Source organism: Gymnodraco acuticeps, unplaced genomic scaffold, assembly GCF_902827175.1.
Source record: "Gymnodraco acuticeps unplaced genomic scaffold, fGymAcu1.1, whole genome shotgun sequence".
Taxonomy (NCBI): Eukaryota; Metazoa; Chordata; class Actinopteri; order Perciformes; family Bathydraconidae; genus Gymnodraco; species Gymnodraco acuticeps.
In genome coordinates this window covers 1,400,830-1,418,263 of record NW_022990358.1, presented here as the reverse complement: position 1 = coordinate 1,418,263, position 17,434 = coordinate 1,400,830, and the positions used below count along the sequence as shown (strand labels likewise).

Here is a 17,434-nt window from a genome sequence, read left to right as displayed (position 1 = left end):
AGTTTGCACTCAGGCGTAACCAGGAAAATTACTTTTTGATAATGAAAATAGAGGGCTTCATAGAGATCTTCAAACGCTGACTACTTTTTTTGACGCCGGTTTCCAAAACCTTTGGGACAATCGGACAAGCACTTCTGATGAATCATACTGGCGCCTTAAGAAGCAAGTCAATGCAAGAAAGACCCTTTTAATGAACCTTTTATGTTAGAAAGGTATACTCACCATCCACTGCTTGCCTTAGCACCTGCAGTTTCCTCTGTCGCTCCTTTATCCTGTCATATGCGCCAGTAAGTCCCGATCCCACTGACAGGGCCGAGTGGTGATGAGGCTTCCTGCTCTTCAGCCCACTGAACTCGGAGAAGCGAGACTCCCTCTCCCTGGATGACCGCAGGGGGGATTTGCGCCTGCCTATGGAGTGGGAGTTTATGATACTGCTGCCCCTCCGCGCATCCTCCAGAGCCCCAAAACGAAGAGCCTCTGGGTCGATGCAGGCCAAGTCCACGGAGGAAGCCCAGTTCTTCTTGGCCCGACTAGGGGCCAGGTCCACGCTGTGGAAGGCTAAAGACCGCCGGTCCAGTTCCACAGGGCGGCCCTTTTGCTGCGGGTGAAGGGGGTGCAGATAGGGGTAGGACAGCTGGTGATGGAGTGAGGGGGGTTTGGGGTAGAATTCTGTGGGGGAGTCAGAGTTGGGGTGATAGTCAGACGGGTAATACTGATGGGCTTCCCCCTCATCCCCCTTCAAAAGGTCCTGGATGGGTAGAGAGCCCATGGAGCGACTGAGGCCCCGGTTCAGAGACGTCTGCTCCTGACTCCTGGCTCTGTAGCGCTCCAGAACCCTGGGGGCGGCGCTCCTCCCTGAGAACAGGAGAGATCCAACACTTTATTCAACTGCGAACAGAAGCTGACAGAAGCTGACATTGCCAGAACACATTTTCCTTACATTTACATTTTTCTTTGCTGGATTACATAATCCAGCAAAGAAAATAATTGAGCAGGTCTTCAGAGGAAAAGATGAAAGCAGAAATAGATTCTTAGCACATTTACTTTTCACATTATAATGAGAGATAATCTGAAATAGAAATTATTCTGAGTGAATCACGCACATTACTTTTAATACAGAAAGAGGTATTTATGATGAAAGGTGGACCTAGAGAGGGATTAAAAAGGATGTTGCTCTGAAAAAATATAGCATGCTTCATTACGCCAAAGTGCCTGTGCAACCTGGCATCTATTTCTAACATCATCAGCATGACACCTAAACTGGGCACCGTCCACCGTATACTCCCCTCCTTTGCTCTGATACCCTGGCTTGGCCTCAACGGACTGAGCACCTGCTGCAGGCCTCTCTAATACAGATTGGAAAAGCAGCTACAGTATATGGATATTTGTATATAAACACAGTTTGTCCTCAGGTTCCTTATCAGTCATAAATAGAAATGATGTATACATTACTGTGTTTATTATCATTACCAACCATGACACCGGGCTCGTCAGATTGATTTGATAGATGTGTTTACTTTCTGTACTAAGGGTCCTTGGTTATTTCCTACTTAAAATCTCCTCATGTGTTGTTCCCATGGTTGGTTGTTGGATTTTATGACAAATATTTAGAATTAGTAGAAGCAATATTTAGAAATGAAGTTTCTGTTAAAAAGCCCCAAGGGGTGTTTATGAAGCAGCCATTAATGGAAAATAGAACTTTATTAATTTGTTGTAATTTAACCAATAATGGCTTGAAGAAAAGAAAATTAAGAAAAATAGCATGCTGTTCTTGATCCATAAGGGGAACCAACATTTCTACATACAGTCTTTTTCATTAAATACCCCATTATTATTAAAAACAAACAAACAATAGAGCATGTGGCACCACAATAACAAACCATTTCTGGCACAGCACATCTAGCACTGTGTATTTGGTGAAACTGAATAATGAATGTTGCTCTCTTTGGTTGTCCATAAATTCAAAGTTGGCCTTTCTAGACAAGATGTGAATACACTGCTGCCAGTGACAGCTCTTGTTTCTGAGTGAAAGGGACAAACAGAAGGCAGACATGCAGGAGCAAAAACAAGAGAAAGAGATGCAGAAATGAGAGAGCAGGGGGAGAAGAGTTTTTCAAAATAAAAAACAAGCGCTGTATGCGGGGGTTTAATCTACAAAGCATATGCTTGGCTTTAACAGGGAAACGGATCAAAGAGGGACAGGCTGTCTTCCAGGAAGCACACACAGAATAGATGGAAAACAAAACGAAAACACAGGATGTCTTTTATTTCTTCCAGAAGTCAATTGTTGCCAAAGTTGTCAGCTAATACTTCTATGAACTACGGCGATGAATACATGGAAACATGAAATATCCAACATGAAAAAAAGAGACAATGGCTTTATTTCCCCTGGCTGGAATAACAACTACTGGCATCCAGAAGGGAGAGATCCGCTCTTTGAGAAGAGAGGAGCTTAAGTACTGAGTAATTCTCTTTGCATGTACTTTCCCTAGGGCTGGCTGCTGCTCAGCCAGGGAAACAAAGCACTGATACAAACAGCAGACCAGCAGCTTCACTGGTGACTCCAAAATATGCATCTGTAATCAATGCCATGCCGAGCTTACATAATCGGGACAACAGCCATGTTTGTGCTGCGCTCTCCTTTCCATGGCCTGGAAAAATGCCCAAGTTCTCTCAGAAACCACCGGGAAGATTTGGTCATATTTTCCTGAATTAAATCCGATTCGAGGTAGCAGCGATTACGATTCTTTCCAAGAAAGTGAAGGAAGCAGAAAGTGAGGATCTAATGGATGAATAACTTGACAACCAGGGAAGGAATTAACATCAGATTCTCTCAACATAAAAGGAGTAAGATACATTCTTCCAACTTCCAAACTATAAACAATATGTCCACCTACACATTATCATCTTAGTTTCTCATTAGAAAGAAAAAAACTAATCTCTTGACCTACTTATGCAAACAATTCTCATTATTATTACCTCAACAGAACTGACTAATCTAGGTTCTGGGGATTGTTTCTTGTTCCAGACAGTGTGCCACTCAAATGAAAACCATACAGAACTTAGGTTAACAACAACAACAACATGTGTTTTGGAAGATTAATAGAAACCAGACCCCTTTATCATGAAGCATTGGCAGCCAAGAAATCTGAATCACTGTGTCAAGAAAGTACTCTTTCCACACTTGGGAAGATCCTTTGGAAACAAACCAAGCACATACCGCTTTGTGTTAAGTGAGTGTGTCAGCTCATCTTACCTGAGGGCAGGCCCTTTCCTCTCAGCCTCTCCCGAATCTCATTACTCCGCTCTGGAAGAGACTCTCTATCAGTCAGCAGACCGTCCAGCTGAGAGGGTAAAGGGGAAAGAAAAACAAAGAGCGGGTGTGAAGAAAATCAGGACAGAGCAAGGAGGGGAAATAAACATTCCCTCTGAGTCATCCATCCTGAAATAAGGTTCAATCATGAACTGTTGCATAATTCACAAAGTGCTGCACTTAGGCAGAGCAAATACGTGTATTTTAAATTGCACACAACTATTGAAAACAGGAATGTTGTATTCGACCCACATAATAAAACTGCTTACCTGGGAAAGGCTGCCCAGTACCAACCGGACCAGTTTTCTGATATAGGAGAAGGGAGGGTCACAACTGGAGTTTCTAATGTGTTTGCTGCAGATGTCCAGCACCGTGCGCAACGACATTCGACTCAGTGTAATATCATCACACATGTTGAGAAGCAGGCTGTTCAGGTGCTCCCCCAACTTCATAGGCTGCAAAGCAAACATAGGGAACACGGTTCAAATACAAACAGGGACAGGATGAAATGTAAATCTCCATTTGGTACCTCTAAATCTGATATGTGTTATCAGGTTGACTTCCATTATGTTCAGATACGGAAAAGATAAACCTCGCCAGCATGGCACAAGCCCATCACCTACTTTAAATGTCAACCTACTACATGTTTTAGCTTAAAGGCCTAAGCTAAGCCTCGATTTAACTCAAAGTGATGTAAAATACTTTCCATCAAAACATGTAAAAACACAGTAAATGTGTTAATTCAGCGTCAGTGCACGCATGACTTTATGCTGGTTTGAATCAGTATCACCAAGATATAATACTCTTTTGGTTGCTCTTTTGAATAATACTGAATGCTATTTGTGGAGTGTATTAAATAAATAAATGTAAATGCAAAAAAGTATTTACATTTTGTGAATTTTCAAACGTCACTGCCACATTTGAGCACATAATGCAACAAAATGGTGGATACATCGAGGAAACTGGCCACTGTCAGTGTCTATAAAGCTGTGTACTTTATGTCTTTAAACACGTTATCTACATGCATTATGTACAACGTGTATTTGGCCAACTGTACAGCTACTGTACCAAGGCCACAGCCCTTCAATGGGACTGAGTGGATGGCAAGCAAGAGTGTGAGTCATCTCTATCCTGTGGGCGGTCCTTTTTCACACATTTGAACACTCTGGGTTTTACACCTGGCTGGGATTTTAATGCATTGTGAGCCAAACCATCTCCAGAGGACGTGACAGATTCAAACACATTCCAGAGTGCATTTATGACTAGTGTCTTTTTTTCTTTATCCAGATGTGATATTTATATACGGATTTCATTCTAAAAGGCTAATTTAAATAACAATTACAAAGTCTGTTATCAAGGGTTTGAGGCATTTGGGCTGCAAGTAAGCACAGTTCAAGTGGAATCAAAGCTTCAAAGTGTTGGGCCTTTTACATATTAAAGGTATAGGGTAGAATGGAGAAACCAGCTGGAGTGCGCTAGAATTTGAAAGTACACAACCGGAAAAAATCTGCCTTTCTTTAATATATTCATTGCTATCGGGATGTTAAGAGCATTCCATGGAATACAACAAAAAGTGTTTCTGAAGTGAATGACCTACCCTACCTTTAATGAACGTCCATTAGATTCAAGCTCTTGCCAAACAAGTTCACACAACGCTGATTAAGCCCATCGCCGCAAGGAAAAGTCTCTGTATTACGCAATATACCGAAATTGTGCTCACTATGGCGACTTTCCCTGTGCCTGCACCTCCCTCGCTCCCAGGAGCCTTCTGTTCTCCGTTCCTGTGCAACTATTTTTGCTAAATACTTTCTTAACACCAAGTCTCTTTTTGTTAAGAGCATCTACTCCAGAAACTTCTTAGGACACACATATCTTCAGTCAAATAAGCAACAATCTCAACACTTTATTATCATAATTCTGATATGCTTACATCCCGTTTCCTAGTGCCTGTCTGGTTGGTTAGAGTTTCACTCAGAGGGAGTCTCTATTTTTCTGGAAGGGAATTATTCCAGAGCACCCAAGCAGCAGTAATGAGGAAGGGGAAAATGCTGCATCAAGATTTATTCTGCTTAGGCGGTTCTGGTTAGGTTGATTAAACTGAGACGCTTGCTTTTCTAACCTGAAGCTACTGCCCTTGGTGCTCAGGAACACTTTTTGGAAGAAAGCATCCTTGGTGATGATTTACCTGACTTTGGGGGATCTCATAGTCCGCGCCCCAGAACAGCGTCATCCCCAGAGAGTACATGTGCATCTGTGAAGGAAATATCATATTGACTTAATAAGCAGCATTTATATTATGTATCAATCTTCAAGTATGTGCAATTTATAACCACATGCAATGATACATAAGTAAAGCTAATAGTATGTAATACAAAAAATAAAGGTTTGGTTTTATTAACTAAACTATGTAGTGAACCTTGTTAAAACAAGTCTGCCCTGAGTGGAAGAAAGAGAGACAGACTAAGCTGGAGTGTAATACATGTTGAATTCATTCTTATTTGGAAAAGGAAACGGCAGAGGCTTAAGCCTGAATCCAAAAACATTTTCCTCTCCTTATTACTCTGCACTCATAGCTTGAGAGAAAAATCACTTCCCCTGAATGTTGGGCTTGGTAAAGGAAAGAATAATTCAGGGATTGCCAAAGAATGCAACCTAGCCTTCAAGGTCTTTTAGGAACAGAGCTCAAGTGCAGACTTAAAGACACACTCACACTCTTTTTAAATGTGGACATTTAAATATGAACCATTTAAAGCAACAACAGCCCCCCAAACGTTGAACAAATATTAAAAGGAAAAATGGTGGCAGTGGCAGCTGACGTATGTTTACCCTCAGTCACTGATAATGACAGAAACAGATTAGATGTGCCACACTGAAATAACTCTGGGGAGACGGGAGCAGGGCTGGAAAACTGACTCAGCACAAGCTGTGTTGAGGTCTGTGGGGCCGTGCCAGACACGGGAATCCAGTCAGGCAAGATGTTAACTCTTCTACCAGAGGGGCAGCCAAATAGAGGGGGTGTGGTTTTGTGCAATTTGTTAAAGAAGTCGTGCATTTCAGGAGATAATATCGTTGCTCACGACTAAATACCCGGGTCTGCAAACTGTTAATATGTTTGTGTTTTTATGTAATTTAAAAAAGTTTGTGCTCTTGGTAAAAACACCTCCCCACCAAAACAACAGTAGTTCCTACACCCACCATTTGACAAGTAATCATCAAAAGAACATGGCAAGCTTGGATGTAAACAGATGACATATTTAGATATAAAAGAAAAAGGCATTGCAAAAGTCATTTTAGGAATGAAATGCTTTAACCCTTACAATGTGATTTGGTGAAATACACTGAGCATAAGCATGACTTTGTTTATAACAAGTAACCTATAAGGTACTCAATGGGCAACAGTAGAAGACTATGATTAGACTATACATCTCCAACACTTGAACTTAATGTGTTAAACCTTAAAAACGGAAAGTAATTTGCGAGAGATGTACTAAAAGTATATGAGCATTCACACAAGATTTGAGTTGATAGTAGATAAAACTCACACCAGCCGTGCATGAGAAGTTGTAGACTAAACAGTATATATACTTCTGTCACTACATGAGGTATGTAAAGGTTTATACCTTCTCTATGTCAGAGATGGAAGTCAGGGACAACCCCTCCAGGACCTCTGGGGCTGTGAAGGCCCTTAGATCCTGCTGGGTGACATACTCGTCTGTGAATGAGATGTTTCCAGAGGGCATGAGGAGGAGGGACCAGGGAGAGATGATGAAGCCCATGGCTGTCGGGTCTGGAGAGGGAAACAGAGACAAGATCAGGGAGAGGAAAAACAAACAACTTATTTCGGTCTTCCATTATTTAAATTCCTAGCCATTGTTATAGAACACATAAAGACATTTAAAGTTAAGTACTGTGTTATCAAGCTCGATCCTAGCATCAACTTGTGTGTAAGCATTTACAGTCTCAATGCAGCGACTGTATACATCTCCAACCACAGTGGATGTTTCTCGCTCAGGCTTGAGCGTTTATGGAAACTCAAGATGATTGAAGTAAACAAAAACACATGTTGCTTTCTTTGCCTGCAAGAAAATAACTATTGAGGCATAGGAGCAGAAAGGAATGGCTACACAGCGTAATTCTCTTTTCCTACAAAGCCACAGCTAGCGCTATGGTTAGAGGACGTTTTAAAAATATACAAAGGAATGTTTGAGCAGCGCTGCAAAATTCTTTTCTTTGACTGATACTTAACGCTCAGAGGAGCAGCGAGAGGGACAGAGGAACTGGATTTGAGGCACCAAATATCTGCTTTCAAAAGCTGGAATTTACTAAGTAAATATAAGTTTCCTGTTTAAAACTCGTGTGACCATTTGGAGATTCTTCTCAAAAGTAGACTGGGTTACTAGGTGTATCCCAAACAAAACTCTCGCTCGGTAAACGTGTATGACTCGGCCTGAAGAATTTGTATCTTGATGGATAACAAACTAAACTACAGATTCAATAAACTGCAGATACGGTATATAAGCAGAAACTATATCTGATGGAAACTGACTGTTCAACATCATAGAAAGCAAGAAGAACTTGACTTGGGCACGCATCATTTGATTCCCACAATTTGTACAACCGAGTTCTCTGAACAAGGCAGCATTTCAGTCTGATACGCTGCCATGTGAATGTATTAGTGGCAGACAATACTACTTAACAATTATTTAGAGGTTTCTCTTTCAAATAAGTTGCTCGCAAACTGTGCAGCATTCAATAGCGCAGCAAACATGCCATGAGAGTGACAGAATGGCAGATGTCGAGCGGTAGAACAAAGAAAACTGCAGACAAACACTATTTGGGAAAAGCAGATATTATTTTTGGTCTGAAATATTCTACAAGCACAGGCATGAGGAACGACTCCTCTAGTACATCTGACCTATTCACACATTGCCTAATCAAACAAATCATTATTATACAAACAACGCGACTAACCACAACTGTTTACATAGAGGAAAACACTTTGCTTGTGGTTTGAGTTTGACAATGTTTGAAACATATCTGAAAAGTCATGTAAAGGTGTGCGAAATCCTGACATTAGGTTTCACAGGACCGTAGACAGATATAAGATGAATCTAAAGTATTCTTCTGCTTCAGAATCACAAAAAAGCCTTTCCTTTTTTATGCTTTTTAAAGTAAAACCTCCACTTCTCCATTTTATTTCATAGCTGACAACATCTTACAAATTATACGACAAATGTAAGTTTAAATGGTGACTGTTATGAATCCACTGGTGTGGTAAACATACTTCTTTGGATAGCTCAGTGAGTCTGTAATAGCTGGGTCCGACATCTGCTCTTCAAATGTAAGCTTCACTCAGCACTCAAACTGTACACATGAGAGGCCACAATTTACTAGGTAGAGCTACACAATTACACTCATGAAGGAAAAAGAAGAATTTCCAAGTCATCACAATTGCTGCAGCACAATAATATGGAAAGAAAAAAGTATGACTATCTAAAATATTCAAAGAATCACACCTTGCATTTTGTCATTGAAACTTGATCTAAGAAGCTTTGATAAATGAAGAGCTTTTAAGCACAATGTCTCTTGTTGTAAATGTGACCTCAGCATAGAAAGCATATTTACAGGCCACACTGATGAGAGGGAATTCCTTCAGCACGCCAGGCTTGTCTGCAATAAAAACCAGTCAGCATAACGGGAAGTAGAGGTCGAGCTGGTTTCTGCACAACTACATTCTGTATATGGCTTCAAGAAAATTCACAAGCCGGGCTTACATAGCTTTGTAGAAGACTAGACACCATTCAACTTTTGAACAACAAAGAGTGCACTACGGAGGTGCCTGCTGATTCACTTCCTGTCCAATGACTCACAGTTAAACCTGCCTTAGTCACACCACTGCTAAAGATTCATTTGGTTACAAAGACACCATGGTTTTGGGCGGACTTATCTCTCTTTGGGTTCAAGGACAATGACCCTCACAGGAGCAAATGACTCACACAAATGCACTTTGTTCAAATGATGCGGAACCAATATGCAAAGAGCGGAAAAACAAATGAGTAGTTTTATTTTTACAAATGTTAGTCTTTAAAAAATAAATGTTATTCTATAGATTTGTGCGTCGATGTGATGGATTGGTTTGGGTGATCAATACATTTGTGAACACAGAATACCACCTACAACTCATGGGATCTGGATCTTTCCATTCATCCTTCTCGAAACAAGGCAGTGTGGGCAGATTTAGAAAAGTGGACAGAACAGGGAGGACATGAATATCCAAGAGAGTGTTACGTTTCCTCCGTGCAAGTATACCATCTTTTAATGAAACATCTTGATTGCACATGTCCATACCTTTGTGGAAGAGTTCTTGGAGGCTCTCAGCACTCTGGCTGAGCACGGCCCAGACCTCCTCCTCCTGCAGCGGACCCCCCCGAACCTCCAGGGCTTCTGCCAGAGACACGTGCATCTTCCCTGTGAACGCAGAGAAAGAGGACTGATTTAAAACCAGCTAATTGACACACAATAATACAGAAATAAGCTTCAACTTCAGGGGCAATGCTTTTTGTTATATGATGGCAGCTTCTGGCAGGAAGTTCATATCAGGATGAAAGAAAAATCACATCTTTCAATCGGAAACAATGTGTGCTTTAGACTTAAAACAAGGTCCAAGATTTTGATAATCTTGTCAGTAAAGAACATTTGGCAGAATTAACAACATCTTTTTAATTCAATTGAGAATTATAACCCTACCAAATCTAATCCTGTAAGAGTACACACTTGTCTCGACAGGCCTGACGGTGTAAAGTGAAAGCATGTACGCTCATACTGCCATATCACAACAACCCTCAGCATTGCTGCTCTTATCACAGTTTCATTCTCATCAGCATTGCTCTCACATGTCCTCGGGCCAAATATTCTAAAAAGGTAAGCCGTCTTGTCATCGAAGACGTAGCGAAAGCACATGATGCGCGCATGAACACACCCTGCTTTACTCGTAGCAGTTTATTACTTGGAGCCTCCACCAGCCTCTAAAGTTAAGATAGCAGCTTCCAACTGAAGTGGAGAAGCAGAGCCACACGTTAGTGCTCTTGAAGCTGCTTTCTGCAATAGAAATCAGTAATAACTCACACTTATTGCATGTCCTATAACTGGTTGGGACTAGGTAGCTTATCTTATCTTGTGGACAGCTGTAGTAAAAACAAATTCAGCTCGTTGTGTAGAATATATTTAAATATATTATCATGTAACATAAAGTACTTCACACAGACTGAATTGACACTCTTTGAACTAGTGTGACCCAGATGTTCATGTTTTAATATGAAGTCTCAAAAGGTTGGACACCAGTTGTTCTGAATGAGGTGTCTGTAACCCAGAGTGGAGATTTAAATGGAATGGGTATTTGTGGGCTTTAAATGCTATAAACCAGCTGGAAGCCATATGTAACCCTGAATTAGAGAAATGACACATTTTGTGTTAATCTTCCATCCATCCCGGTTTCTCTCTAAACCCCAGCTAATGTGCTGAAGAGTAAATCATGTTTAATCTTCCATATCCAGCCATGATGTCAATGTGAGTAAAACAGGACACTCCAGTTCTGACAGACATCTTCTTACTTGGCAGAAACTATTAGAGTATGCTGCTTGAACATGCATAGGTGCTATGTGAGTGTCTGAGGGATTAAAAGGTGTTTTGTATTGCAGACAAAAGCATCAGGAAAAGGGTGGCCATATTGCGTGAGACTTTGAATCAGAATTGATGACTTTGGTTGTCACAAGATTTGCGAAGTTGTCATTTGATGCGATACCTTTGTTTTGATTACACTCAACACTGTGAACCAAAACTGGTGCATCCTGCTGACAAGCCAATCATCATTGCACAATAGCAGAGTGTGAGTTACGACTCCAAAATAAATAAGTCTGCTGGATTTTCCATTTCACAACAGTGCACCAAACAGATGGACGTTTTTAAGATAACGGTCTGTGTAAGAAATAAGACACCTGCTTTCAGGATCCAATCGATTGACTTCTTTAAGGAGCACACCATTTATCTTTAGAACCATTTATCATACAACTGTTGTTTATCTTAATGCTGGCAACATATTGTAAGCAATACTTGTTCCTACTTTCTGTCCTGCCCAATAACTCAACATTTTGTGAGTTGCTTATAAATGTCAGACAGTCATGGTGCAATAAAACAAGAAACTCTATTTTTAGCCAGAACCTCGTGAACGCCGAAGACTGAAAACAGAGCCATATTTTCAACTGACTGCTTTTCTGGTGTTTTGAACTTTTTAGGCCTATTATTTTACGTTTCCCCCCCACAAATGAGACAGCAACCCCACATTGAACACAGTGCAGGGTATATTTGGATCTGCTAGATCACAGCTTTCACACAAGATTTTATACAGAAAAACATGGAAAATGAAAACACAACAAATGAGGCATAGTTGCTATGCAACGTCAACCAAACATAACTTTTGTCTGGGATCGGTACAAGCCGGTACATGCCACTTTCCATAAATGTTCAATTTCTTTGGAACCACTGACAAAACAAAAACACATTTTTCCAACTTCTTTCCAAAACTGCAGGTGCACCGAATGTGTGAGATCACATATTGGTGGCTGTGTGTGGATATTCAACTTTTCCAACTGCAATCCATCTCTGGCATCAACTGAACCTGTTTTGCCAACATTTCCACATCTACATATTAAAGTTCAACTTTTATAATTATTGTAAGCAGAAGTCCCAAACTACTTGGTTGATGGTCGAACCGGTTAGAATCCCCTTCCCCCTTCCCCCTTCCCCCTTCCTTTCTAATACTGGAATGTTGCCTACAAATGTCCCACTTTCCAAACCGGACAATAGCACTCCTGCAGCCATTGGACAGATGAGTGGAACACCATTGTCATTGGGAAATATAATTTAGGAACTATAACTATCTGTACTAAATATGTGCCAAACCATCCAATAGTTTGAGATACTATCTGAATCAAAGCGGTAGACCGACCCACAGACTCAAAGATCAACATCCTTCTGTTGCTAGGTTTGCTAAAAACAACCAGAGTTGACTCAACATTTTAAAACCAGGCTTTGCACCATCAGAGTCGTGTCCAACCACTTTTGTTCCATTTGGAGCTAAATCTGAGCATATCACTCTTCCAGAAGCTCTTGGCATAAACTGGGTCAGCCGCCTCATTAGTGTCTGGCTTTATTTTTGAAAGCAATATGTGAAACAAAGTCCTTTCTATGAATTCAAGTTTGTAGAAGAGAGTTAATGAGTAGGCATGTCACAGGCCTAAATGTTTATGCAGGAATGCAGGTTAAACATTCTAGTCAATGGGAGGCGTGAAGTCCGAGGCAAAGTGGGTTACTACCCATCTTACTCATTACCCATGAGAATGGGGAGAGCGGGTGCTGTGAAGACTGATTGTTTTGCGGCCCTTGTTATTTCAGCAGAGACCTACAGTGGAATGTTTTTTATCCGCGCTGAGGCTGCTGTGCAGGCCAGCTCCTCTCACATTGGACTATGGTCCTGCTCATTATTGAGGGGGCTTAGGAGGCAGCGGCCCAAAACAGCGAGAGCAGACAGCCTTCACCACTTCAGCGCCTCATTCTCTTTTTCTTTTTCAAACACTGGGGATGTTTGTTCCCAGGTATTCCCACACTATAGCACGAAAGAACACATCGAAACAAGGCTTAGCCTGCTGCTGCTAAGTGTTAGAAAGTCTTGGGCACAGTCACAAGGATTTTAAAGAAAATAATCTTGGAAACGTGATAGTTCTCTTTACTCTGCACTTCGGTGAATCTTTTCCTTTCCTCCCACCTTCCTGTCTCTGACACAGCTACTTCAACCCATGAATTGGATTTGAAAACAATCCCTTGAAAAATTTCACTTCAGCTGAGCAACTTTTACTAAGAAGGTAGCCTACAAATAACTTTGGTTTCTGCCGCCTCTTCCAGTGCTCATCCTTCTACATTTGCCAAGAACACAACGATCCGAAAAACATGTACATCTATCGCTCTTGAACTTTTCTTTGATCGCAAATCTTCTGAAAACTGGAGGAGCTTTACTTTCGAAGCAAACAGCCATAAAAACGCAAGATTCTACCATCCAAAAGCATAACTGGAAACATACGATTTTAGAAAGAATTTGCTCATATCCTCCAAAGATCAGAACAGTGGTCTCAGCTGGCAAACACATTTGGAACAGAAGCCAACATTGAGGTGAAAATCTTCCTTAAGTTATTCATGCCAGGAACATTTAACAACAAACTCTGAGTGAACCTCTATTCCCAGAATCATACTGTATGATGCAGCCTGCAAGCACAACATCCACATTCATGAACACACACAATGTCTAATACATCAGAATATCTTTTAAACCAACATGACAGATGATGTAAAGATGTTTTCAAAATGTGTGCAGCAAACCAAGTCCAGGCTGTGTGCTAGTAAACTGATGAACTGCAGAAATATAGTTGAAATTAATGTTCAGAAACATACAGCTGATGTATTTTTCCCCGAAGCTGTAAAAGGAGTAGAGACGGTCTGCTTTCACAGCTGGGCCTCACTAAAGTGTCCAGTGAAGAAACCTGTAGCGGAAATTAAACGGAAGCGTTGACTCACCTAGATAAAAAGGGAGTGCCTGGTGGCGTGCTTTTCATTAATTGTAATGATTTTACAATTTAGTCAATTTGCCGACATGCTTCTCAGATTGTCTTAACACAGGGTTGTTGATGGACACTGGCCATTATCACAGCACTGAACCAGGTTATGGACTGGTTTCCCTTACCCATAAGCCACCCTGGATGTTTTGTTTTCAACTCATCCAGGGTCAGGAAACAGCCAGAAAGAGAGCCATGAGTATCCCATGATTATCAACCCAGCTCTGGACCCACGTCCCTCACTTCTCATTTTGGTCTCGACCTCATCCGCTCCGTTTCTGTTAATCACAGGGTTGCTATGTGCGCCGTGACATGCAGAGCATGGTTTTGCAAAACCTCACTCAACACCCCCCCTCTTCTCCACACACACACACACACACACACACACACACACACACACACACACACACACACACACACACACACACACACACACACACACCACACACACACACACACACACACACACACACACACACACACACACACACACACACACACACACACACACACACACACACACACACACACACACACACACACACACACACACACACCACACACACACACACACCACACACACACACACACACACACACACACACACACACACACACACACACACACACACACACACACACACACACACACACACACACACACACACACACACACACACACACACACACACACACACACACACACACACACACACACACACCGACCAACTCCATCATAACCTCTCAAGATGGGAATGTTCTTCCTGCTACCTTTCTCTGTAGGCTTGACTGACATAGTCAAAAGCCTCATGACCTTTGACTTTAGCTAACTTTACTACTTTTCTATGGTAATGAAGGGGGAGGGGGTACAACATAATGCCTTCCTACAACCCCCATAAAGCCTTCAGCCTGCACTGACACATTATGCCTTTAAAAGGCTTTGTCAAGCTTTACCATGTTTTCAAGAATTGCAGATCATTTTCTCCAAATTACACAAATAGTGCTGGTGGCGGTTAGCTAGTCAGACACTTATTTTGGTGGTGGTGCCTCCTCCCTCCTAAACTTAAAATACAGTTTCTGGTGTGGTCAAAGATTCCCCATGTCAGACAGCAGTAGAGGCTGCATTGTTGTGACGTTAACAGAGATGGGAGAAGTACTCCTATCTTATATTTAAGTAAAGGTAAAAGTACCAGAGTGTAGGAATACTCTGTTACAAGTAAAAGTCCTGCATTCAAAATGTTAATCAAGTAGGGGTACAAAAGTATAAGCATCACAATATAGTTCAAGTACCAAGAGTAAAAGTACGCGTTATGCATATGCGCCCATTTCAGAATAATATATAATGATATGATTATAATTATTGATGCATTAGAGTTATCAGCTGGTAATGGTGCAGCTAGTTTAATTTATTTGTATGCTACAGGGTAGCTTGTGAATGTTACTCCAGGTGTAAATAAAGACTTATTTTAGTGTTATTTACATTTCACATTATTAATACAAATGTGCCAAGTAACTCAAGGTACTAAATTAATGCAGTTGAGTAAAAGTACACGGGTTACCACTGAATTGTAGTGGAGTAGAAGTACAAAGTAGCAAACAAAATTGAAATACTCAAGTAAAGTACAAGTCCTTCAATATTGTACTTCAGTAGTACTTGACTAAATGTACTTAGTTACTTTACAACACTGCTTTAACATGTTATCAATAATTGCTGACCATTTTCTCCAAATTACACAAATAGTGCTGGTGGTGGTTAGCTACTCCTCCCTCCTAAACGTAAAATACAGTTTCTGGTGTGGTCAAAGATGCCCGATGTCAGACAGCAGTAGAGGCTGCATTGTTGTGACGTTAACACAAAATAGACACACACAATATCAACAAATAGACTGTTTACCAGCCTTAAAGTAGCTGGCTAACATCATTGTCAACGTTTTTCTTTGAAGCATCGGCGTTTGAGCCTCACCGCAACACCATTCCTCCGTTTTCCCGGGGACAAGTTGCTGGCAACCGTTGTGCTAAAGTTAGCTAACTTTTTTTCAACTTACCAGTCGCGAAGAGCTACAAAATCACTTGAAAGGGAAATGTTCGTACTCCAACGAGGCTATGAGTGCGCACACAAACGGGACCAGACGCCATCCCATCCACAAAGCAACATCTTGGAGAGTGGCTGACTAAGCGGCGGCGAGGCAGCCGAGCAACAGGTCTCCTCTGCGGCGCATACAGATTAAAAGAAAAACCACTTCACTGGCAGGTAATGTTATCCAACTGTTAAAAACAAATCTCTTCCTTGCAAAGTGCTCAAAACAATCCGTGTTTGATGGCCACAACACAGCTTTCAGCTCCCTTCAAGCGCAGCCAAGTCACCATTAGCCGTGGAGCGGAATAACCCCTCCTTTAGCCCAGCTAGCGTGGGCTGGAGTAACAAGACACCTTACTATGGCTGTCCATTGGCTCGCTGCTGTGCACTGTCATTTAACCGTTTCTATAGTAACACACTCAACTGGGAGTAAAATGTACAGTAAGCATGTATCCTGGACGCAGAATCAGGTTGGTTACATGTTCTATAGCTCTTCTAAGTTTTATAGGTAGGAAACCCCTACATAGTTGCTTTTATGAACTAAAAATCAGTTTCAATTTTTTGTTCAAATACAGTAAAAGTCAAAGATGGAACTGAGGTGCAGATTCAAATATTGAAAAGCTTTATTGTCATATTCACAATGGCTAGATATAGTTTTGGCAATGAAAATATAAGGTCACAGTCTCCTCCAACAATGCAACATACCTAACAGAAAAGGAAAACAGAAAAAATAGTGCAATAGGCATCATAGTCCACGTAAGTTACGGGTTTTAATTAGACAACATGTGTTACTCTGAAGTGATTTCACTTTAAAATCATGCACAAATAAGACTAGATGTAATTTAGTATAAATATTAATACAAAAGCTGAAATTCACTACTAATATTAAAAGTTGAAATGCTCTCAAAACTGGTTAAATTGTGTGTAATGTGGTGTTTCCTTCACTCCTGGGAAGGAGATAGCACTGGCACATCTTTATAAAGATCAAGCCTATATTTCAGTTTTTCCCACAACTTCAAAGTTGTTTAGGAGCCATCTAAGCAGTCAGGAAGCAATTCACTGCAGAATACTTCCTTCCTTCTTACACTTCAAAGTGCCTCATTTATGGACTGTGTTGTGCCATCTAGTGGCTGTTTCTCGTCATTATATATCTTACATAAATGGTGACTGCTGAAAGGGTTATCTCTGCCTGTGTCTGTCAGTAAAGGCATGATCATTATCACCAACCATATGTTGGAGTGATAAGACTAGATTACTTGCGTAACACAAATGTTTTAAATTACATTCAGCCAGTTGAACATCTCAGAAGCTGATGTCATTGCACATCGTGTTTTACAATTATTCTTGTGTACATTCTGTATTCTGAATTGTTTTACTCCTTTTG

General features: G+C 41.0%; 1 protein-coding gene across 4 annotated transcripts in view; it reads right to left on the bottom strand.

Annotated features, from left to right (window-relative positions):
- The window catches only part of ptpn13 (protein tyrosine phosphatase non-receptor type 13), a 46,464-nt gene extending 30,088 nt beyond the window's left edge, over window positions 1-16,376 (bottom strand). For all 4 annotated transcript variants that reach the window (XM_034224109.1, XM_034224112.1, XM_034224113.1 and 1 more), the window contains exons 1-7: window positions 16,019-16,376; window positions 9,662-9,781; window positions 6,934-7,100; window positions 5,499-5,564; window positions 3,583-3,768; window positions 3,257-3,344; window positions 223-855 (exon numbers count right to left, since the gene is read on the bottom strand). In XM_034224109.1, coding sequence (XP_034080000.1) covers window positions 223-855; window positions 3,257-3,344; window positions 3,583-3,768; window positions 5,499-5,564; window positions 6,934-7,100; window positions 9,662-9,776 — 1,255 coding nt within the window. In that variant the 5' untranslated portion in view covers window positions 9,777-9,781; window positions 16,019-16,376. The remainder of the gene's footprint in view (window positions 1-222; window positions 856-3,256; window positions 3,345-3,582; window positions 3,769-5,498; window positions 5,565-6,933; window positions 7,101-9,661; window positions 9,782-16,018) is intronic.
- Between the last annotated feature and the right edge of the window lie 1,058 nt (window positions 16,377-17,434).